Below are 25,023 nucleotides of genomic sequence, written 5' to 3'. Positions count from 1 at the left end.
AGGGCGGGGCAACCTGTCACTCACATGAGATCAGCCAATAGCAAACCACAACCATCCAATCAATTCCCCACAGACACATTCAAGCCCCGCCCACATTTGTTCTTGTTCTAGAATCTTTCACTCGGATATACGTCACAATAGGGAAGAAAAGACTATCATATCATGCCAACTTTAAAGGGATTTCTTGTTTTTGTGTTCTACATAAGAACCATAAGGTTCATCAACAACATGAGGGCAAGGACATGATGACAGAAAGCTCATTCCTGGGTCATCTTTAAGGGTATCTGCAGGTCGGAGTAATAGACTGCTGAACTGTCTTTATAATTGTTTGTGGAAGCTGCTTGTTAAGGTGTGGGATAGAGTTCGGCACACACACTACGACCTGAGGCTATCCCTGTCTCCTGTGTAAGCTGGGATAGGAGAAAGTATTATAACATCAAAAATTACACACATCACCTTTAAACAAAAGAATAATGGAAAAACTGAGAGTGGCTTTTGGGACTTTAAGAACTGTTAAGTCATTAATCTAAAATTGCCATTTTATCCAACCTTCATCAGGATGATTCTTATGGAGGATGATTTCCTGAACGCTCAAAGGTTTATTAGTATTCCTGTGGACAGGGTGAAGGGGACATTCACTCACATTGATGGTGTTTAAGGACATTAAGGAGGCTTTAAATACAGTCCCGGGTCACTGATCACACCCCACATAATGAGCGTTCACTCAACCAGCAACTTCAACACAATTCTTCAAACATTTTGGCATAAATGATGTGATTTTTTTTTTTTTTTTTTACAATAGAAGCCTCCCTGGTCATATTTAATAATCACAAACAATTATAAAAATGACTTCCCCCATTTAGAGAAAAAACAAAACAAAAACTGTGAGGCACTTCATATAGAGAACTTTCCAGGGGTTCCATCAATCTATCACTATATCTCAACGACCACGTCATCTGTGAGCGTGAGACTTTCTAACAATTTAAATCGACGGAATTACAAAGCTGGCACAGAGCTATATATAATTACAAAGTAGAGTCATTATGATTGTTACTGTTGTTAATATTATTTCAGAAAGTAAGCAACATGTAAGATAAAAGGAGTTTTGTCACTACGTGTGACTAAGCCGTTTCTGCTCCAGCTCCGACACACAGTGTAAACGCCAGCGTCCCAATTCACTTTATTTCATTCACTCCTTGCAGATATAGTGCACTCACTATAAAGGGATTAGTGAATGAGTGAACGAGTGAGCGGTTTCGGACACAGCTATGGTTTGTGTAGCATTAGCAACACACTATTAGCTGTCTGATAACATAGTCCAGCAAAAGGCTAATCATATTAATTACCGTTATGTGTCCGACGGTGTAAAGAGCGAGACCATTGTGCAGCGTTTACCTCAGTAAGCTGACCGAGTGAATCTCTGGTGTGAGTGAGTGGAGGCGGGGCTAATTAGCATATTCATGTATGAAGCAAGGGGATAGTGTTACATTCAAGCTATTTTAAGGCATTTATATAAAAAACATTTATATATGTAATTTTGGTGATCAAAGATGAGTTTTAAGGGATACAATTATTAGACTTTAAGGCATTTCTCCTGATATAGAACCATTTGTTTTAAAATTGAGTCAATAACCCTAGAGTTCTACAAAGAACCCCATTGAGTGTGTAGAGCAGGGAACGGCAACTGGCGGCCCGCGGGCCAAAACTGGCCCGTCAGCAATATTTTCTGGCCCGCCGGATTATTTTGGCAGTCCTAAATGCTGTACAAAACTCTTCCACTACTTGAGAAAAGCCGTAGTCGCGCGGCGATTTCACCGCCGCATACTGTGTGAAACGCCCATAGGGAATCATGCGGTGCAGGATTACATTTTAAAGTATAACTGTGCGTTCACAACGGACGTGAATAGCGCGTCAAATTCGCGCCTGCCGCGTCTAGTTATACGCTTGACCACTTTGTGTCCATTCGCGCGTCAAAAGACGGTAGCGGTCAGAACTCTGGTGTACTTTGGACGGAGCGTGCGGTCTGACTGACAATAGCCAACTCCCGAGTCCCGACATCTTTTGACAGCGTATCCGCACTTAATTCTGACCGCCTGTACACCTATCTCTGAGGAGCTGTTTGGTACTGAAACCATTGTCAGTCAACAACATTCTTTTTTTGCAAGGATGTTTGAAATAGTTCGACAGAAAATAGCCTACTTCATTTCGTCAGTAGGGCAATATGATTTTCGTTTATGTTGCTTAGAAACTTGAGTGATAGGCTTTGTCCTATTTAATTCATGTTATTTATATTTCATATTTTTTTTCTGTGACATTTTTTTTCTCTGCTGACAGTACAATGTTAAAATAGCCTAATATTTATACTGACACGAACACAATTTTTGTATAGCATTTATAATTATTATAGGCTACTCCAATCTCCTTCTTTCCATTAGAGACATTTGAATGTGAGATTATGGAAACGAGATCTAAATTTTGTGGACCCGTCAGGTCGGGAAATAAAGCGGGTGAACACCGAGTGTATTTTAAGCGGTTGCTGAATAGAACCTTGTGGGAGCGGGACGAAAAAAAACAGTCCCACGCAGACCTCCTTAAACCTTAGGTGTGTATGTGTGTGTCCCCGAATAAATAATAATAATAAAAAAGGAATAAAGTTCAAAAGTCAGACTGTACGGAATGAGGCATGATTGCTATTCACACCTTTATTAAAATGGCTGTAATATGTTACCACAATAGTAGCCTACTTGATCTGTTTAAAATGGTTTCCTTGATATATGCATAAGGTGTTAAATTAAAACTTAAAAATCAAAATTTAAATTTGTCTAATCCAGTAATTCATTTTTTCTATTTTTGATCTGAGCACAATCAGAAAATCAGAAAACCCGTCCTTATTTTTTTTTTTTTTCATTTCAGTTTAGGAAATAAATAATGGAAAAACAAGTCGTTTTTCATCGTTTTATTTTTGGTTTTAATTTGAAAAAAAAAAAAAAACGATTGAATGAATGATCCACGGACGGTGACGGACCCATCATATTCCGCAATTATAGGCCTATATAAGAGTATTTAATTTGTATCCATAGGCCTACTCTGTGTAGCTGGCCCGCCATCTACTGGCTAAAAAAAATATTGGCCCGCGGCCAAAGTTACTTGCCGACCCCTGGTGTAGAGTTAGGAAATGAATGGATAAATAATAATGAAAAAAACTTTGGATACCAAGCTAAAACTTCGGATGCTAAATAATCCATTAGGTAAACTTTATTAGAAGATATATCATTCTTATATTTCTATTTTATGTCTGTTTGTTTGAGTGGCCTGATATAATAATCTTAGCTCAACCAATGGCGTGAGTTTGGGGTGGAGCTTCATGCTAACTCGGCTTCAGATGACATTCCTACAAATCTTTTAATTTCTTTTGGAAGAATTAATCACTTTTCCAATCGGATTTCTCATTGTAGCCTCAAATCTTAGATTTGCAATTCTGACTAGTAAACTATTTAATTCACCAGAGATGAATTTTAGTTGCATTTGGTGCTTAATGATTTCATTTTGCTCAGGTAATAACAATGACAATACAATTTCACTGTGGTGACAATAACAGTATAAACTGTTTGTATGTAAGAGTCCTGGACACAGAGAAAGGTTTCTGACAGGGTCAACAGTTCTCCCAAACACCAGAGCAGATCTTCCAGTTTCCACAGCACACATCCGTCAAGCCTGCCACTCTCTCCTGGGGAAATGGAGTTATTAGTCCCGTAATAAAGTTATCATGAGGTTATTACACCGCAGCTGCCCTTATCACAGCTGGAATAACCACTGCAATTCATCAACACACGTGCTTCAGATGTGCAAACAAACGCATCTCAGATGCAGACTCTGGGAATACGGAAGCTTTCTTTGGTTACATTTCCATCTTACTATTGTTATATTTCATTAAATATAATGTCTTAAAATATACAACAAGATACATTTACTTCAGAAGCAAAATTAAATTTTTCTTTACAAACTCTATATGTAATTTATTTTTTCTTTATTTCACTGGCAAGTGTTTGTTCCTTGTTATACATTCTGTGTTCAACAGTGTTATTTTAGTATCACTCAGATACTTTTAAAGTTTTTTTTTATTTATTATTTTGAATCAGTAAAAATTGTTTTTTAATATTTTTAATAATTCATTTTTCACTGAGGGAAAATAGATTTACACTGTAGATCTTTTTGCGGTTTCTTTCCCCCGTTTATGATTATAATCAACAAACAATAGAAATGCGAGACGGCCTCCTCTGAATAGCTGACTGTTTGTTCAGGGCGGGATATGAATAGATAGACAAAATCAATATGCTGGTGACGGTGTGAAAAGTGCTGAGCGGGAGAGCCCAGGGGTGGCACGGCCAGGCAGAGGAAAAACACATTAGGACAGGGAAAAACTGCGATGAATATGAAACAGAGGACGGCTGTGCAGTCGCTGCTAAAGCGCAGAGTCAGGATCAGTCCCATCTGTCGGTGCGCCACCATCAAGCCCAAAGGATTTCAGGGTTTGCTTGCCGTCCTCAAAGTGCCCCAAAGTTCCTCTGCATTGGTCTTTGAGTTATGCAAGTTATTTGTTATTGAAAGTATAGTTAAAGAAGACCTATTATGCTTTTTCAAAACTTTATTTAGTGTGTGTTGCTGTTTGAGGTTAAAAAGACCCTCCAGCGGGAGTTCTCTATATCAGTGTCTGTGTTTCTGAACTCCCTGAAACGCCTCCATTGTAGTCTTGAGTTTCTTCCGGGAACGAACACATCACAATATTCCTCATTTAAATCATTCATACGCAGAATAAAGGGGCGGGGCCTGGTTGAGTTAGTTAGTAGTGTGTTAAACTGGCGGTTATGGTAAGGGGCGGGACATTTCCCAAACACACTCGAAGCGCTCGACCAATCACAACACACTGATCCAGCTGACCAATCAGAGCACAGTGTGCTTTTCAGGAGGAGGGGCTTCATAGAGACGGGAATTAAACAGGGCGTTAAAGAGAGGAGCCGCAACAATGGAGAATATGAGGAAAATAATGTGTTTTTGAACATTCAAGCAAGAAAACCTGTTCTAGTAGAGCTCAATTACTAAATCAAGGCTTTTAAAAAGGGCAAAATAGGTTCCTTTAAACTACTAAATCAACCTTTTATAAGTGTTGTGCAAAAGCATTGGGAAGGTGCTATTGTTTTTTATTTCTCTATTTTTCTGGTGTACACCTCTATTTTTAGACTGTATCAAATTAAGGCCGGGTAGCTCAATCTAGCTTCTCTAAATCTAATATCCAGCAGAGTTTAGCTCTGGCTCTAATCAAACACAATGCTGAAGGTCTTGGGGGTTCGCTTGAAAATTACAGGCCGGTTTGTTAGATAAGGACTAGAGCTACTCTCTGCTGGAAGGCAGATTTCCGGGAAAGGGAACAAACAGGAATCAGACTGAAAGCCCTTGGAAATTCATTAAAAGTTTTACGTCAAGCATTTTTTACCGCACACTCGGGTTTCACTGGTAAAGAGAGACTGAGTTAGATGAAGAAACGAGGAAGGAACTGTATGAAAGAAAGGAGATGAAAATGAGGAAATGAATAAGGGAAAGCAGAGACATTTTATATATATATATATATGCATGCTATGACTTAACAACAAATGCTAAGACACTCTTCTCAGCTCCTCAAATACATAAAACATTAGCTTTTATATAGAAAACGCTATACTCTAACCAGTTCTTCATTTACCCTTGCATGGCAAACAAGCAGAGACATCCAAACTGTGTGTGGCACTTCATCCATGATCGAAGTGAGAGGAGCTACTGTTTGATATTTGACAGAGAGGGTCGTTTGTTAAATATTTGCAAAAATCCACAGACAGATGTAAAGGCTGACCAATAATAGTAATGATTTATGAAAAAGCTTTTGAACAGTAAATATGCATCTTTAAAATCCTCAAAGTGTTCCAACACAAACAGTCTGGAACAACATGAGAGTGAGTAAATGACAGATAACTATCCCTTTGTAGGTATAGAAAAGTAAATGAAGAATGACCCATTATGATATTATAATTAATAAGCCACACACTACATGCGGTCAGGTCTACACCGGCACCTGAGCAAAGGCACATGGGACTCCAATATCTCTGTCTAATCCAAACAAATTGACAGGTGGAAAAAAACTCACAAAAGAGGCGTAGAAATACAAACACTGCATTCGTTCCCCTGCCACTGTCTTTTCATTTTTCCTTTCGGGCACTGAAGCAGAGGTTAGATAAACACAGGGATGTGTAGAGAGAAATGCATTGTATTAAGAGGTTACAGTTGCCTCGAGGGGAATGTATTCATTCCTTCTGCTTGCTCAGCTCTACGCACAACTGTGCTTTATTTTTTTTTATGAAACATTCTGCTTTTATTGGTCATTTTACAAGCAATACTGCCACAGGTGTTTGACTGCATTATAACGAAACACTAGAGGAAGTGCTCAGCAAACTCAATCTGAGGCGCCTGTTGAAAACCGAAGAGAGATCAGAATAACAGAATCGATTGCGGGGGAGTTTAGCCACTACTGACTGACTAGGCGGACGATGAGAAATGGCATTCATGTTTTGTGTTGTTCACCAGCCTGAAACAGGAAAGTAGAGGGAATATAAAGGAATAGGGTACCATACAATTAAAATTCAGTCATTGTTTACTCATATCCGATGTGACGCTAGAATACTCCAGTCTCCATCCATGTAAAGGAGTGGCAGCATTAACTTCAGAGTTTCTCCATCATACAGCTTCATATCCATCACACTAATGCAGTTTAACTGCATAACTGAGAGCCAAGTCAACATATTACAGATGTAAATATTACTGTTGTGATCTGCGATGAACACAGCATTTGTTGCTGGATTAAGAAGCTATTTTCGGGATATGGCGTCAACCCAACATAACGGGTAAATATCCCTCCTTTATCTTGGGAGGCAGGAGACAATATGTGATTTGAAAAGATGCCATGAGGACGGAAGTTTATGTTGTGGTAAAACAGAGGGAATGTGGAGAATGTGTGTCTGCGTTCAAATACCATAATAAACAGGTGAAAGAAAAGCAGAAAAATTGTGCGAAAAAAAATGAAAATGTCTTCTTGTCTGTAAAGAATCATTAATTTCATATTGATATTGAGGCTTTTATCAGATACCATTTAAATATGAGATTAATTTGATTATTTAAAAGGCATTTCATTATCATATACAGCAATTTATAATTAGTATCCGTCCGCCCGTCCGTCCGCCCGTCCGTCCGTCCGTCCATCCATCCATCCATCCACACATTTATATTCATATATTGTCTCTATAAATATAGAATTCAGTCAAAAGGTAAAAAAAAAAAAAGATTTTCAGCTATACTGCATTACCCAATCCTATTTTCGACACAACAAAATACATTGGTCCTCTGGCCACACATTTATCGCTGGCTGTTCAGCAAGTATAAAGATCTTGTGGACCATAAGTCACATTAGCAGTCAGATTTCATCTCTGTAGCAAGAGAAGAGCAGAGAGGTTTTGACACTGAGTACCTTCAGTAGTAGTTAGTGGAAATTGATTGTTCAGCAGGGGATAATCTGGACGAGAGCACTGAAGAGGTAAATCACATCAATACTGTATTTCAAACACAAGTGGATGGAAGTCATGGCCGTAGACAGTCAATATCCTCACCGAGGCATCAGATGTGCTGCGACAGGCTTGCTTTGGCACTCACCCACACACACACACACACACAAACACAAGTGTGATAGCTCACTAAATGGACTGTTCACATCTGAGATACAAATGTAATCTGGATCAAAGATGAAGTGGCTTTGAAGGTGTGTGTTTGTATTGTAAATGTGAATGTGAATGTGTGCATTGGGAGGGAGGTTCAGACGGCGGCAGAATAAAAACGCACAATCCCGTAGAGAGGAAAACATGTTTGTTGCAACTCAAAGTCATCAGAGAAAGAAAAAATGTAATTGCAATTGTTGCGAAACACCTAAACATGGACGTACCGCCCTCTGGGGGTAAAACATGGAGGTTAGTCCCACAGAAAACAAGTCATTCACACATAATACTTCTGTCGGAACTTAAAGTCAGTGTGTAAGAACTGACCTGATGGAAAAATAAACTGAATTAAAATAAACTGAAATATTAACAGTTACAATATAAGAAGTGCAGATGAATACAGAAAAAAAAGAAGCAATTCCAGGTTTGCTGTGCCTGTTTGTAGAGCTGCAAAAAATGGACAAATTTTGTGACATTACAACTGTAAAATCACAATATTACTATTTATGGCTTAATTTCTTCATTTTCAAACATTAAAACATCAAACCTATTTTGATAAAAAAACTGCATGGAGCCCTTACAGCTTCTCTTCTGTTGATAAGCATTTCTCATTACAAGTATGGGAAGATGTTGACGCATGTTACATTCCAAATGTAAGTTAAAGCCACTCAAACTTAGAGCAGATGCAGAGATTTGTGTGAAGTAGCATTTACTATAAACTGAGCTGCTCTGAGATGTTGCAAACACGGGCGGATAATGAGCTTCTCACGTATCAGAAAACAGTGCCGCGCTTCACTCTGAAACACGCAGTGCATATTTTCAATTAAATTGCAGCCTTCATGATTTGATGTGTTCGCGCACCTGTAATGGAAACCCTGGCCTCAAGAGGCGCACTGGCGACTGATGCTAGAGACCCGCCTCCCACGCCAAAAACGTCGGTTCTAATCCCCCTCTGAGCGGGTGAGTAACCGGAAGGGTTACGTTGGTGCCGTGACCCGGGTGGGAGTGAGGTTTAGGGGGATGAGTGTAATAAAGGACAGCTAGTAAGAGCTGTGTGGGTCAACCTCACTCCCCTGGCCTCAAGAAGCACACTAGCGACTGTGTACTTTAGCATCCTTGTTAGCGCACCTACCTCCCACGCTGGTTCAAATCCTGCTCGGAGCGGGTAAGTAACCGGAAGGCAAGGCAAGTTTATTTATATAGCACATTTCATACACTACGGCAATTCAAAGTGCTTTAAAGAAATCGCACAGTCCAGAGGGGTTTTAATTCCAAAAGATGCAAAAAGATCAATATCCAATGGCAATATTGAAGTAATTGAAAAAACAGATTATCAAAAATTATAATACCAAAGAAAATAAATCAAAATTGTTGACAATACGCGAATGTAAGTTGACTATGCCAATGTACAGGCCCACAAATACAAACGAGATTCAACCTCTCCACACCAACCTTCTCCCCTAAAATGGCTACCTCTTTTAATAAGCCTTAACTCCTCCTATTTTTGGAAAATACAATTTTAGGGAGAAACCTATAAATTACAAAGAGCTGACAAGACATAAACAAACAAACTGTCATGACATTTCTACTCTAAATCATACATAATTTATTTCTAGTACTATTTAAAGGGCTCAAAACAATAAAGACAAAACATAAGAAGAAAACTTACATACTAGGTTTCCTCCCTCCCCCCCATGAGGTCAGAACCAGATGGAGTAATCATCCATGAGCACATGCTAGTTTAAATATGGTTACTTTCCTTATGTACTGGTTTGGCAAGTGAGGGGTGCAGCAGAAGGTATGTGCAGCTGAATATTAAACATTTAATCACATAAACTTACAACTTGCAGAACAACTGATTGGATGTTACAACACAAAAATCAGGGCTACAAACATACAACTACAAAAGGATGGTATATTTTGCTGGCATTTAGTTTGTTTGTATGTGTAATGGTGGAAACAGTTTGTTGTGTGCACATACCCTTGCTCAATCCCTTCAAAATAAAAGTCCTGGTTCACAGTCAGTCTGTGACAAGTACCAGCACTGATAATTTGCCTGAATCAGTATTTAAGCAAATATCGTTAATTATCTTTATGAGCGCTGTCTCTGTGCTGTGATGCGGTCGGAAACCAGATTGAAAATTATCCATTAGAGGATTCAATATCCATTAAGTATCCGTTCCAGCTTAAGAATTTGTTCAGCTGATTGAAGACAACTTTTTCACTGATCTTGCCTATGAAAGGAAGATTTGAGATTGGCCAATAGTTGCTAAATATGGTCTTATAGAGATGCTCTTATTCAGGAGGGGCTTGACAACTGCAGTTTTCAGGGAGTTTGGAAAACTCCCAGGGAGAAGTGAGAGTTTACCACTTCTAGGAGATCTGCTTCTAAACAGTTTAACACACTTTTAAAAAAAGATGTGGGAAGTGCGTCAAGGGCACAGGTTGATGTTTTAAAGTGCTGTATGGTTTCTTCCAAAATTTTGCCATCAATTTCTTCTAAATCAGACATAGTAACTACTTTCTCAGGTTGTGGTCTGATCTGTCTGACTCCAGCGCAACTCAAGGATGTGCTGATCACCTTTCTGATATTATTGATTTTCTCAGAGAAGAAGGAAGCAAACTCACTGCACTTGTTGTCTGAGAGCAATTCATTGGGAATCTGGCTTGGGGGGTTTGTCAGTCTCTCTACAGTAGCAAAAAGAGTGTGTGTGTTGTTAAAGTTGGTGTTTATAATATTCGAGAAGAAAGTCTGTCTAGCTTTGCCTAGTTCCATATTGAAAGCATGGATGCTAGATGTTATGATGGACTACAAGTTTTGTCTTTCGCCACATGCGCTCTGCTTTTCTGCATTGTCTTTTCATATTTTGCACTGCAAAAGGGTACATTGGAAGGGTTACATTGGTGCCGTGACCCGGATGGGAGTGAGGCTTATAGGGTTGAGTGTAACGAAGGCCAGTTAGTAAGAGCTGTGTGGGTCAACCTCACTCCCCTGGCATCAAGAGGCGCACTGGTGACTGACGCTAGCGTCCTTTCAGCGTACCCATCTCCCCGTGCTACACATTCGCTTGAGTTCGACGCAGAAGTACAAATCGGGGTTAAGAGTACACAACAAAACTGAAGGATACTTTGAGCTGGACCACAAGTCCAAGTCTCCAACAACACTTTTGAATTAAACCACATTCTGATTGAAACCAGGAAATCAACAACAAAATGCTTGGCCATTAATTCATGTTAGTCCTATCATCTGGTTTACTTTCCATTCGCCTCTAAATCCAGTCTGGAACTAATCTCTAAATCATTCAGGTCTGCTCATCATCATGTTCAAAATGGAGACCAACATAAATTATGTCATGTCAAAAGCATTAATGAGCAGAAAGCAACAGCTTGACTGTGTTGACACTGGCTCTCAAGAGAATTTAGCAGTCACATTTTTTGTGTCTCTTCAGGAAAGATTTCTCACAGCTGTGGTGCACTGATAGAAAATGAAATCATGACACTATTGTGTTGATTATTTTACACTGTATAGACAAGCGTGTGTTGCATACTAATATGGACTGCATTATCACATTTCAATTATTTTCTTTTTATATAATTTTAAAAGGGACCTAGTATACACGTATGTATACTATATAATAATGACAATATGTGGTAGAGAGAGGACAGAATAGTGAGGGGGTTGTGTTTGAATCAGGAAATGTTGCGAGCCAGATTCAAACTTGCACCTCCCACATGAGCACCACAACTGCAGTTCGAAATCACATAATTCCCCAATGCCTATAAGCAAAAAACAAAGTGAAAAGTATGTCTGAAATCACAATAATCCTAAAACAGAAGGCAAAAAGCACCAGGAAGTCCTACTACTTCTGAAGTGTGCATACGATGGACACTATAGACACTTTACTATCCCATGAGGCCATGGGAGAGTATTTGTAAATGGCAGTGAAGCAACGCAACTGACGCTGGTAGGTCACATGATAACGACAACATGGCGAATATAGTACGTCCAGATTACATTTATACTACACACACTCATACTATATAGTAGAACATATTAAAGGTAGGGTAGGTCAGAATTGTCTAAAAAAACTTTTATTCAAATTGGTTTAAACTGTCTTTATATACCAATACATAATTAAAATGCAAGTACTCTGAAATAGAGAGTATAAAAAATTGAGTGACTCTAATGTATTTAATCTTCAATAAACACAGCTCATTAATTCCATTCACTCCCACCTAAAAACGGGTGCGCGACTGCGCGCACATGGGCAGAGCCAGTAATAGCGGCGGTAGTCATGGCGACGGAGAGTGACAGTCACGCAAGCCAATCACTTGTTTCGTCCCGGTAGGAATTAATGAGCTGTGTTTTTTGAAGATTAAATACACTATAGTCACTCAATTTTTATACTCTGTTTTTCAAAGTACTTACATTTTAATTATGTATTGGTATATAAAGACAGTTTAAGCCAATTTGAAAAAAGTTCTTTAGACAATTCTTACCTACACAACCTTTAAATGGCCGTTTAGAACTTTACAGTTTCTCTATGTAAATAACCTCAGCTCTGATTGGTTACAGAGTATGTGAGCGGCACAGAGTGGGCTCTGATTGGCTAACGCATGTGAATTTCATATTGTGTAGTTCAAACTGTCTACAGTCTCGGTTCTGTTTTCTATGATATGTTCCATTTTAAAACACTAAACCTAAGGTAGAGCAGGGGACAAAAGAGAGACCACACACACACACACACACACACACACGCACGCACACATCACTCTTGCTGTTTATGGGAACTCTTGCTGTCCTCTCCATGGTGAAAAATTTACACACACCACTATAAAGTCAGACTCATTTTGGTCCTGGTAAATATATAGCCGTTATTCCACATTCACCCTGAGGGGGGGTGGAGGTTAAGGCGGGAAAGCCCTGAATTAATCTAGCCAGGCGTCTCATACACACCCAACTCTGCTTTACATTCAACAGCCTGAGTTATAGCCAACAATACACCACCACAAGAGAATCCAGCGTTTAGCTCTGGAAAACACCAAAGCAGCCATGATAGCTAATCTGAGACGGAATAAATGTCTTCAATCTCTGTCCCAGGAATGCAATGAAGAATGAATTTAGTTCTGCTGGTAACTGGTTGTTTTTGTCTGTTGAAGACAGTGTTGCTCATAAACGGCAAACAATCAATTAGATTGAGCAAATGAACAGGAGGAAAATGGATTTTTAAAAAGACAGAGTGATGTCAAATGCATCCGAACTCTGAACTTTAAAATCGATTGGTAGAAACACTAGTAACAGTGGACCATTTGCAAACAAATGTTCCTGCTCGCACAAAACGGGATACAATTGTTTAAACATTACATTTTTGATTGTGTATATGCATTATGCATAATGCAATGCAAACTTAAACATGCAAGCTCCAAGAAAGCTTTAAATTCATAATTAATAAATTATTGCACAATTTGAAATAAATCTCTTTTACTCACCAAGGTTTCATTTATATTATTATATTCATTTAATAAAGAATAGTGATATTATGAAATATTATTACAATTTAAAATAACTGTTTTCTGTTTTAATATATTATAATATGTTATTTATTCCTGTGATCAAAGCTGAATTGTCAGCATCATTACTCCAGGATTCTTTGATGAATACAAAGTTCAAAAGAACAGAAATCTCTAACATTATAAAGGTCACTTTTGATCCAGTTAATGCATCCTTGTATTAATTTCAAAAAAAAAAAAAAAAAAAAAAAAACCTTTAATGACCTCAAACTTTTGATGGTAGTGTAAATAATAATAAAAAAACATGCTAAAATAGTAAAATAAAGTACACTTTAAAAACTATAATATTAAATATTATAACATTTAAACTCTTTCATATGTTTTGTGCTGGGGCCAGTGAAAACATTGGCAGGGCAAAAAGAAATCTGAACTATTGTAGAAAAGAAAATCCTTCCAGTTCATCCCTGCTGTCTACAGATAGGGGGCATTCAAACAGCACAGCATGTCTTTACTATAAAATGTCTTCCAATTTCCTGTAATAAATATATATTAGCATAAAAATCTAATGGAAACATGTTTTGTTCATTTAATCATATAGGAAAAACCATATAAAATGTAAGTATGCCATCTAAAAAAAGAACAAGGATTGAGAACGCAGAGAAAACAGTCACAAAAGAGCATCTGAGTGGGGCAAGACTGGAAGAGTGACTCACTGATTGGAGGAGATCCACCTCTCCTCAAACACACACTTACAGAAGAGCTGGAGACATAAGCCCACGCCAGTCTGTGGTGTGGGTGTGTGTAGAGGGTGGGACGCATGCTGCTGGTGTCACGACACACACCGGGACATTATGTGTGTGTGTACCAGAGAGAGCCGTGGGTCTGGAGCCCGTATGCTGTGATGTGTCTGAGTCAACAGAGCGCTGGATCACTGTGGCACTGCTTATAGTGTCACTGGGGGAGATATGCAGAAGACACCTCCACAAACATGCAGAACACCACAGACACATCACTTACAGCAGAAACACACTCCACACAGGAACGCAAACACATCTGTGAACGACTGACAGTCTCGTTGTACTTTCAGTCTGGGACCACTAGTGGAAATGCCCTTATTTAGCGGTTTTATGATTTAAAGTGCCCCTGTTATTTTATTTTAAAGGTTCTTCATTTTGTTTTTAAGGTCTCCTAAAATAGGTTTACATGCATCAAAGGTCAAAAAACACTTTCATTTTCTCATAATGCAGCATCAGCTCTTTTCTCTCAGTGTCTGAAACGGTTCAATAAAGGATTCAGTCTCTCTAAACTCCGCCTTTCTGAGAGCCAGTCTGTTGTGATTGGTCAGCTCTGCTCTGATTGGTCAGATGGCTCAGTCTGTTGTGATTGGCCTACTCTGCTCTGATTGGTCAGATGGCCCAGTGTGTTGTGATTGGTCTGCTCATATTGGTCAGATGGCCCAGTCTGTTGTGATTGGTCTGCTCTGCTCTGATTGGTCAGATAGCCCAGTCTGTTGTGATTGGTCTGCTCTACTCTGATCGGTCAGATGACCCAGTGTGTTGTGATTGGTCTACTCTGCTCTGATTGGTCAGATGGCCCAGTCTGTTGTGATTGGCCTACTCTGCTCTGATTGGTCAGATGACCCAGTGTGTTGTGATTGGTCTACTCTGCTCTGATTGGTCAGATGGCCCAGTCTGTTGTAATTGGTCTGCTCTACTCTGATTGGTCAGATGACCCAGTGTGTTGTGATTGGTCTGCTCTACTCTGATTGGTCAGATGGTCTAGTCTGTTGTGATTGGTCTACTCTGCTCTGATTGGTCAGATGGCCCAGTCTGTTGTGATTGGTCTGCTCTACTCTGATTGGTCAGATGACCCAGTGTGTTGTGATTGGTCTACTCTGCTCTGATTGGTCAGATGGTCTAGTCTGTTGTGATTGGTCTACTCTGCTCTGATTGGTCAGATGCCCCAGTCTGTTGTGATTGGTCAGATGGTCGTATATTTCACAACATTCACTGTTGTATAAAACTCACTTGCGGCGGACTCCTCCCCCTCTCTACCGCTGCTCATGTGCGTTTGTTTTGATCGGAGCAAGCCAACTGTATCGTGTGGAGCTATGTCTACCGAAGTGTGTAATCTGTTAATACATCATACAGTGTGTGTGTTTATGTCGAATTGCCATAAAGCAATTTGTGTTTCACGCTTGTTCTCGTTCTCGCTTCTCACGAGACTTCCAATTTCTATCTTGCCGGGACGGTAGTCCCCAGATTGTAAGGTTGGTTTTCCGCCTGGGAACGCTGGGGGGAGCGGGGAAACTCACCAATATCACCAGAACAGGTTGTTTAAATGATTTCTAGACAGTTTTATTAAGTTAAAAAAGTTACCAAGTTCTCCTTTAACCCCTCAGGAAGCTCAAGAACAAATCTGCCTGAATATTATATTAAATAATTTCAATAATAACAATTATTATTATTGTTACAACTGTCATTGTTAATAATAATAATAATAATTTAACCAATTTTTATTTATTTAGTTGTAATCAAAAACAATAAATAAAGTGCATAATGGTTATTAGACACTCAAATATAAAAAAAATATATAAAAAATAATCTGCAATGGCATTGGTAATTAAAATGTAATATCAGCAAGTCTATAGTCATAAATTCACTTATTTTATCTGCACAATAAATACTGCAGAATCATAAACACTTTGAACTGATTTTACATCTTTAAAAACTAACCAGAGTTACCTTGTAAACGCCAAAAACCCGATGCAGTATTATTTCAATAACACTTTAACTTTAAATAACTTGCACAGTGAGATTTTCTTCAGATTTTGGAGATTCAGAAAAGCTTGAAATTAAGCTTGCATTTCAAAATAGAGTGAAGCCAGCTCTTCTGCGCCTGACTCTATAACTTTCATTGAAGATCTTGTTTTAACTCCCCAGGAAGTTTAACTGCATTGATTCCCATGCTGAGAGTGTCATAGTGACAGAAGCTCTTAATGCAGACAGCATGATGGACTGATCTCTAAGGCTGTACTTTGATTCACTTTCAAAGAACAGCTCACCGTCTTTGGTGAGAGACAAGGAACAAATTATCCCAGTGCCTCCTATTCTTCCTTCAACCCCTTTTTTTGTGTGAAGTTCTTAACATAGATCTGTACGTTTTCTTACTTCAAGAGAAAAATATATGTTTTTGAGTAGGGATGAGCCCGAAGCCGAATACCTTATTCGGAAAGGCACGGATAATGACTTCAAAATGAATCACGAATATTGGGCAGACACAGTCATTCCTCGTGTTTGCTGTATAACAGGTGAGCCAGTGGATAGCATGGTATTAAACCTCTAAAATCACTACGCAATAACGAGTATGTGAAGTAAATGAGTGTAGACTCAAATCAAATAGCTGTGTTGCCATCAATGAGTGTCTCTCAGAAATCAGAGCTTGGCAAGAGTAATATCAACTAAGGCACTGTTTACACCTGGTATTAGACGACACTAAATGCAGGTGTAAACGGGGTGTAAAACACTTCCAGAGGTTGTCGAAAACGCATTTGACCGGATTGATTTCGTAGTGTAAACGCTCATGTGGTCGAATGTGTTCAAACAGCATCAAAACACCATCTACTCTCCGTGTGATCTAATGCGTAAATATTATAGGAAGAGCTCTAGCCAGACGAGATTTAACCCTCTGATGGTCTTCGTTTAGCAGTCACACTGGGGGCCTTCCCGGTCATAAATGACCGGACACCTATAAATTAAACTTCCTCCATCCCAGTAAAAACCAATGCAATTTATTTTTGTTCTATAATATTTATTCTTTTTAATTTAGAATTTTGAGACAATTTGATTGAACTTATTAATATTTATGCAATATTTATAGTCCATTTTTTGCCATTGAAAATAATGTTTTTTTTTTGTTTGTTTTTTTTTTGAAAAAAAAAAAATTCTATGCTTTATTTTCGGGTAAAATTGAGACTAGGCTTTCAGAAAAAAAAAAAAATTCATCAATTTACTAATCATAAAATTAAATAAATCATGTTATTGCATGGGTTTACCACTAGATGCCTGTATAGCTCTAAATGGAGATGTTTGTGAATTCTAGTTGTTTTTGGACCAAATTACTTACTTTTAAGATGTGGATTGAATGTATTTTTTTAGAAATTCTCAAATAATACTTTTTGCCAAGGTTTATAACATTTTATTAATTATTATTTTAATAATTTTAATAATTATTATATTAATTATATATACATATATTAATTATAATTATTAATTATGTTATGTTTTTCACTCTTGATGTTTTAGAGCTTCACCCCTTCATTGCTGAGCATTTTTTTTTCTGCATCGTGGCTGATTTGTAGAGAATTTTTGTGTTTTTGTCAATTTCCCATTCATTTCCTATGGGGGTAATTTTGACCGAAGACCAAAATCATAACTAATTTTTTCACGACCACTTAGCATGCTCGGATCATGAACTCAATTTTTTTGTGTGTTCACATACCTAATGCCAGAAAAGTCACCAAGTTTCGTAACATTCTGATGAAGCTGTGATTTTTAAAAATTCAAAACAGATTTTTGTAATCTGAATTTATTGGTGTGTATGTGTATAAACGTGTGTTTGTATGTGTGTGTGTGTGGGTGGGTGTGAATTTTTTGCACTCTTGATGTTGTAGAGTGTCACCCCTTTACTGCGGTGTACTTTTTTTTAGAATCGTGTCCGATTTGTAGATTGTACAGACAAAAATTCAGAGAATTTTTGTGTTTTTGTAAATTTCCCATTCATTTCCTATGGGTCGGTCATTTTTGACCGAAGACCACGAGTGTGACTCTTTGTTTACGACCACTTAGCATGCTTGGATCATGACCTCAATTTTTTTTTGTATTCACATACATAATGCCAGAAAAGTCACCAAGTTTCATAACCTTCCGATGAAGCTGTGATTTTTAAAATTTCAAAACAGAAAATTATTCGGTCAGAAATGACCGAGGACCATCAGAGGGTTAAACTGTTCGCTGAAGACTCAAGTTTGGTTTGAAGATGAAAAATGTACCAAGCACAGTGTTCTCTCTCCATTCCTGATTTCTAACACACACTCACAGTGTTCGGCTGATCTTACGTCTGTCAGAGCAGAAACTAAAGCTGATGCTCTCCGTATGTTTTTCAGTCGTCTCCGTTCGCGTTCATATGTAAATTACGCAGGTTTATTTCGTCAATTAGATCGAAAGATCTGAAAAAGCCCATACATTTACCCGTCCATAGACCCTCCCCTCGAAGAAATCAGGACAGAAGTGGTTGAAAGTGGACAAAAGAGACGGATTAAAACACCAGGTGTAAACGGGAATGTGTCTGCCTCGTCTACTTGTGAACCGATCAACCAAAACACACTTTAACACCAGGAGTAAACAGGGTCTAAGATACTGAATCATCCACTTTTTCTACTAGCTACTTGATATGTCTATTTAAACGTTTTAAACCTTGTATGATATGAAAGGCTACATGATCTTTCTCTGCCTCTCTCTTGGAGACATTAAGCATTTATGTATTCTTAATCATTTGTATGCATGGTAAAAGTTGTTTTAGCAATCTGCAACCGCTGAATATTTATTCAGGGATTAAGCCATAAATAATGAGAAAAATACAAAGAACCTTTTAAAATAGCCAAAGTCCAACAAAACTTCTACCTCAATGGGAATTGGAGTGGAATTTGCCCCGAATTTGAGTGGAATTATGGGAACAAAGTGCGTGACAGCGAGGCACGATCGGTCATTAGTGGTGTGTGTGCGACAGGTGGAGGCCGAGCTGGTGTTCATATACAGTGAGGAAAATAAGTATTTGAACACCCTGCTATTTTGCAAGTTCTCCCACTTGGAAATCATGGAGGGGTCTGAAATTGTCATCGTAGGTGCATGTCCACTGTGAGAGACATAATCTAAAAAAATAAATCCAGAAATCCCAATATATGATTTTTTAACTATTTATTTGTATGATACAGCTGCAAATAAGTATTTGAACACCTGTCTATCAGCTAGAATTCTGACTCTCAAAGACCTGTTAGTCTGCCTTTAAAATGTCCACCTCCACTCCATTTATTATCCTAAATTAGATGCACCTGTTTGAGGTTGTTAGCTGCATAAAGACACCTGTCCACCCCATACAATCAGTAAGAATCCAACTACTAACATGGCCAAGACCAAAGAGCTGTCCAAAGACACTAGAGACAAAATTGTACACCTCCACAAGACTGGAAAGGGCTACGGGGAAATTGCCAAGCAGCTTGGTGAAAAAAGGTCCACTGTTGGAGCAATCATTAGAAAATGGAAGAAGCTAAACATGACTGTCAATCTCCCTCGGACTGGGGCTCCATGCAAGATCTCACCTCGTGGGGTCTCAATGATCCTAAGAAAGGTGAGAAATCAGCCCAGAACTACACGGGAGGAGCTGGTCAATGACCTGAAAAGAGTTGGGACCACCGTTTCCAAAGTTACTGTTGGTAATACACTAAGACGTCATGGTTTGAAATCATGCATGGCACGGAAGGTTCCCCTGCTTAAACCAGCACATGTCAAGGCCCGTCTTAAGTTTGCCAATGACCATTGGGATGATCCAGAGGAGTCATGGGAGAAAGTCATGTGGTCAGATGAGACCAAAATAGAACTTTTTGGTCATAATTCCACTAAACGTGTTTGGAGGAAGAAGAATGATGAGTACCATCCCAAGAACACCATCCCTACTGTGAAGCATGGGGGTGGTAGCATCATGCTTTGGGGGTGTTTTTCTGCACATGGGACAGGGCGACTGCACTGTATTAAGGAGAGGATGACCGGGGCCATGTATTGCGAGATTTTGGGGAACAACCTCCTTCCCTCAGTTAGAGCATTGAAGATGGGTCGAGGCTGGGTCTTAATGACCCGAAGCACACAGCCAGGATAACCAAGGAGTGGCTCTGTAAGAAGCATATCAAGGTTCTGGCGTGGCCTAGCCAGTCTCCAGACCTAAACCCAATAGAGAGTCTTTGGAGGGAGCTCAAACTCCGTGTTTCTCAGCGACAGCCCAGAAACCTGACTGATCTAGAGAAGATCTGTGTGGAGGAGTGGGCCAAAATCCCTCCTGCAGTGTGTGCAAACCTGGTGAAAAACTACAGGAAATGTTTGATCTCTGTAATTGCAAACAAAGGCTACTGTACCAAATATTAACATGGATTTTCTCAGGTGTTCAAATATTTATTTGCAGCTGTATCATATATATGCATCTGAAGACGACCTCCTCCAGCTCTCAGGAGGATACAGGGAATTATACGGGAACAGAGACACAAGATCCGTCCACAGCTCCTTCATTAGGAACACCAGCAGAGCGAAAATGAAGTTTGATGAAGGAGGCTGTTCTTTTAACACAAGAGGACCGACTTTAAATTAAACACCATGATAATCCATAGGCCTTTCTGCATACCTCACTATGAACTAGAAGGACAACTGCAATGAAAAATGGAGCTGCATTTGTTAGATTGAATTACTAGGAACATGTTCATGTTCAACAGTCTTTCTAAATCAGAATTAAATGAACGGGCGGTGTTTTAACTAGAGTCCATCCACACTTCCACCGATTCATTTTTCAGCATGGAAAGGTCTTGTAATCTCGACTGCTGTTATATTTAAAAAAAAATTAAAATAAAAAATAAAAAAATACATACAATAACACAATATCGTTCAAAAGTTTGGGCTCACTAAGATTTTTTTTTTTAATTATTATATTATTCAGCAAGGATGCATTAAATTAATCAAAAGTGTCAATAAACGCATTTATATTGTTACAAAAAAAAATCGATTTCAAATAAATGCTTTTTTAATTTTCTATTTATCAAAGAATCCTGAAACAAAAGTATTACTTTTCACAAAAATATGAAGCAGCACAACTGTTTTCAACATTGAAAATAATCAGAATCTTTTCTTGATCATCAAATCATCATATTAGAATGATTTCTGAAGGATCATGTGACACTGAAGACTGGAGTAATGATGCTGAAAATTCAGCTTTGATCACAGAAATAAATTACACTTGAAAATATATTCATATATATTTGTTTCCTAAAAATATTGTTACAGTGTAAAAGTCTTCTTTCAAAATTACAAAAAATCGTACTGACCGCAAACTTGTATATATTTCATAATTTATGATTGTATAATTGCCTGGAAATTAAATGACAGGATTTAGAAAAAAAAATAAAGAAACATTATAAGAAAATAAAAATATTTCAGATTTCACCACTATTTCTAGATCACTAATAAAACAAGTAAATTCACTGATCATATGAACTCATGAGAATATCTAATTCAGATTGTTCTGACAATATAATTTGTAGTACAAAAATTGTATTAAATAGAATAGAAAATAGAAGCAATCTCACTCTCAGCCACCTTCATATTTAAATATTTATATTTTATGTAAAACAATTTTATTTTAAATGTGTATACTGTATGTATTGGAGGCTGAACAACAAAAATAGGCACAGCAAGATAAAAAGAGAGAAGCGTGTACAAAATGTTGTTCTTATTTCCCAACAAGCTCTGCAGAATCCACAGATTACAAAATCTACTTTTTGGACCGGTCCCTGTCTTTGAATGATGGTTTTTTGGACCGGTACCTGTCTTTGAATGATGGCCAGACTGTCCAGGGCCTTGTTCAGAAGCTCCTCCACAAGTTTCGGATCTCCCACTGTCCGGTTCTCCCTGAATGCATCTCGTACCCTCCGTAGAGCGTATGTCCTACAGAAACAAAACAGATCACGTGGCTTTTAACATTTGCTAGCTCATGTTAAATTCATCACAGAGACAGTGTGGCTGCTCCCCAGGGAGTCGAAATTTCTGCAAATTTCAAGGCAAAAAAACTTGGGTACGAGTCCCATGAAAAACGAGTCACGATAAAAACTTGCAAAACGAAGCTAAAATGGCATGGTTGCCTCACGTTTGGTTTTGTTAACACTATATCGGTTGGGTGCTGCGTTATTTCAAACATGATACAGCATTAACGTTTTATCACGACTCACAAGGCATGTGAGGTCTGAACTGCTGTGATACATTCAACAACGTGTCATTGCTTTCCTTTCAAAGCAATGAAACACACAACATTGCAACTAAATATAATTTTGTAGAAATGTCACCACGGGCACACAGATGTCACTTTCCAACCAAGCAGCTTTCTGTTCATCAAGAACACTCACTTCTGTGACTAACTTGAACCTGTTGCAAAATCTACGTGGGAAAGTTGTTTGCAAAACTCTTAAAGAAATGAATGGATTTCGAACGTGAAACTTTGCTTAGCAGAAATACATGAAAGAAAGCAGGTTTAAACACCGCTAGCTGTCTGGACATTGACATAACCATTGATTTTATTCCAAAACTGAAAGATCACAAGACCACTGCAAGGTTTATAAACTAAGCCATTGAAAGCAAATATAATCCCATTATTTACACAGAATCCAAGTCTCTTTTATCCATCATGATAAACCGGTTCCTGCCGATGGAAGAACTCTCAAGAAGGGTTAGGTGGAAGAACTACATTAAAGTGTTAGTTTACCCAAAAAAAATTAATTTATGTCATTCATTTTTCACTCTCATGTTGTTCTAAACCTGTAAGACTTTCGTTCATTTTTGGAGCACAAATTTAGATCTTTTTGATGAAATCTAAAAGCTTTCGTTCCCTCCATTGACAGCTACACAACTACCACTTTGATGCTTCAAAGATTTATAGAGAGATTGTAATACTAATCCATATGAATTGAGCAGTTTAGTCAAAATGTTCTGAAGAGACTCAATCGCTTTATATGATGAACAGATTGAATTTAGCCTTTTATTCACATACAAATATTCATCAACTCACACATAAACAGAAGCTCAAACATGAGAACCAATGAGGTTCATTCTCGTGTTACGCATCACGTTTGAGCTTAAGCAAGAGCCAATGAGGATAATTCTCGTGTTACGCATCACTTTGAGCTTCAGCAAGAACCAATGAGGTTCATTCTCGTGTTACGCATCACGTTTGAGCTTCAGCAAGAACCAATGAGGATCATTCTCGTGTTATGCATCATGTTTGAGCTTCAGCAAGAACCAATGAGGATCATTCTCGTGTTACGCATCACGTTTGAGCTTCAGCGAGAACCAATGAGGTTCATTCTCGTGTTATGCATCATGTTTGAGCTTCAGCAAGAACCAATGAGGATCATTCTCGTGTTACGCATCACGTTTGAGCTTCAGCAAGAACCAATGAGGTTCATTCTCGTGTTATGCATCATGTTTGAGCTTCAGCAGGAACCAATGAGGTTCATTCTCGTGTTACGCATCACGTTTGAGCTTTAGCGAGAACCAATGAGGTTCATTCTCGTGTTATGCATCATGTTTGAGCTTCAGCAAGAACCAATGAGGATCATTCTCGTGTTACGCATCACGTTTGAGCTTCAGCGAGAACCAATGAGGTTCATTCTCGTGTTATGCATCATGTTTGAGCTTCAGCAAGAACCAATGAGGATCATTCTCGTTACGCATCACGTTTGAGCTTCAGCGAGAACCAATGAGGTTCATTCTCGTGTTACGCATCACGTTTGAGCTTTAGCGAGAACCAATGAGGATCATTCTCATGTTACGCATCACGTTTGAGCTTCAGCAAGAACCAATGAGGTTCATTCTCGTGTTACGCATCACGTTTGAGCTTCAGCGAGAACCAATGAGGTTCATTCTCGTGTTACGCATCACGTTTGAGCTTCAGCGAGAACCAATGAGGTTCATTCACGTGTTACGCATCACGTTTGAGCTTCAGCAAGAACCAATGAGGTTCATTCACGTGTGCCAAGCAGGTTTGGTTGAGCTTCTGTTTATGTTCGTTTACATGTGAATAAAAGCCTAAATTGATCATATAAAGCGATCGAGTCTCTTCAGAAAATTTGGACTAAAACGCACAATTCATATGGATTAGTTTTATGATCTCTTTATGAACTTTTTGAAGCGTCAAAGTGGTAGTTGCGAAGCTGTCAATGGAGGGACAGAAATCTCTCAAATTTCATTCATCTCTTCATTTGTGTTTCGAAGAAGAACGAAAGTCTAACGGGTTTGGAACGACATGAGGGAGTGTAATTAATGACAGAATTTTCATTTTTGGGTGAACTAACACTTTAAGAAATGAGATCTGACTGACAAGGATGCAATGAGCTCGTCACACGATGGCGGGGGGGCGAGGAGCATCGCTGACAGCGCATTGGGTGAAGACAAACTCACATTTCTTTCGGATGACAGTGCTGTGTGTGCCACATGCTAATAATGCTGGAGTAATAGACAGCCAGTTAAGCTGTAAGGTAGATTCGCACATCTACACTTCTGGGGAGAGAAAACCCGAGGAGGAAACACATCTCCAGCCTTTTCATCTGGAAACACGAGCAGTGTGGGGCAAACCAAGGCCCAGTGCCACGCCGAGATCAAAGTTTCGCCCCGCACCCGAGGAACCACCTCCACCAACACGCTCTGACAGCCAAATCCAAGCCTCCCACCGTTTCATGGGATGAAAAAACAAGGGAGAGAGGCAGAGAGGTGAAAGAAAATCTGAAAATAATGGGAGAAACCCACAGAGAAAGAGACAGACAGAACGGTGAGAAGCACACTCATGCGGAAGCTGAAAAATCTTAGATCATACACTAAAAAAACAACAGATGACAGATGCAAAATTGTTTCTTGAAAAA

The 25,023-nt window shown here is 38.7% G+C and overlaps 1 protein-coding gene across 1 annotated transcript in view; it reads right to left on the bottom strand.

The window, feature by feature from the left end:
* Window positions 1-25,023, bottom strand: part of lyrm4b (LYR motif containing 4) — a 75,430-nt gene that overhangs the window by 39,911 nt on the left and 10,496 nt on the right. The window contains exon 2 of the mRNA XM_081352972.1: window positions 21,940-22,060. Within this exon, the coding sequence (XP_081209098.1) occupies window positions 21,940-22,060 (121 nt within the window). The remainder of the gene's footprint in view (window positions 1-21,939; window positions 22,061-25,023) is intronic.

The sequence above is a fragment of the Scardinius erythrophthalmus genome (genome assembly GCF_964197995.2).
Source record: "Scardinius erythrophthalmus genome assembly, chromosome: 22".
NCBI lineage: Eukaryota > Metazoa > Chordata > Actinopteri > Cypriniformes > Leuciscidae > Scardinius > Scardinius erythrophthalmus.
Note: the sequence above shows the minus strand (reverse complement) of the source record. Positions and strands in the feature narration are given on the sequence as shown.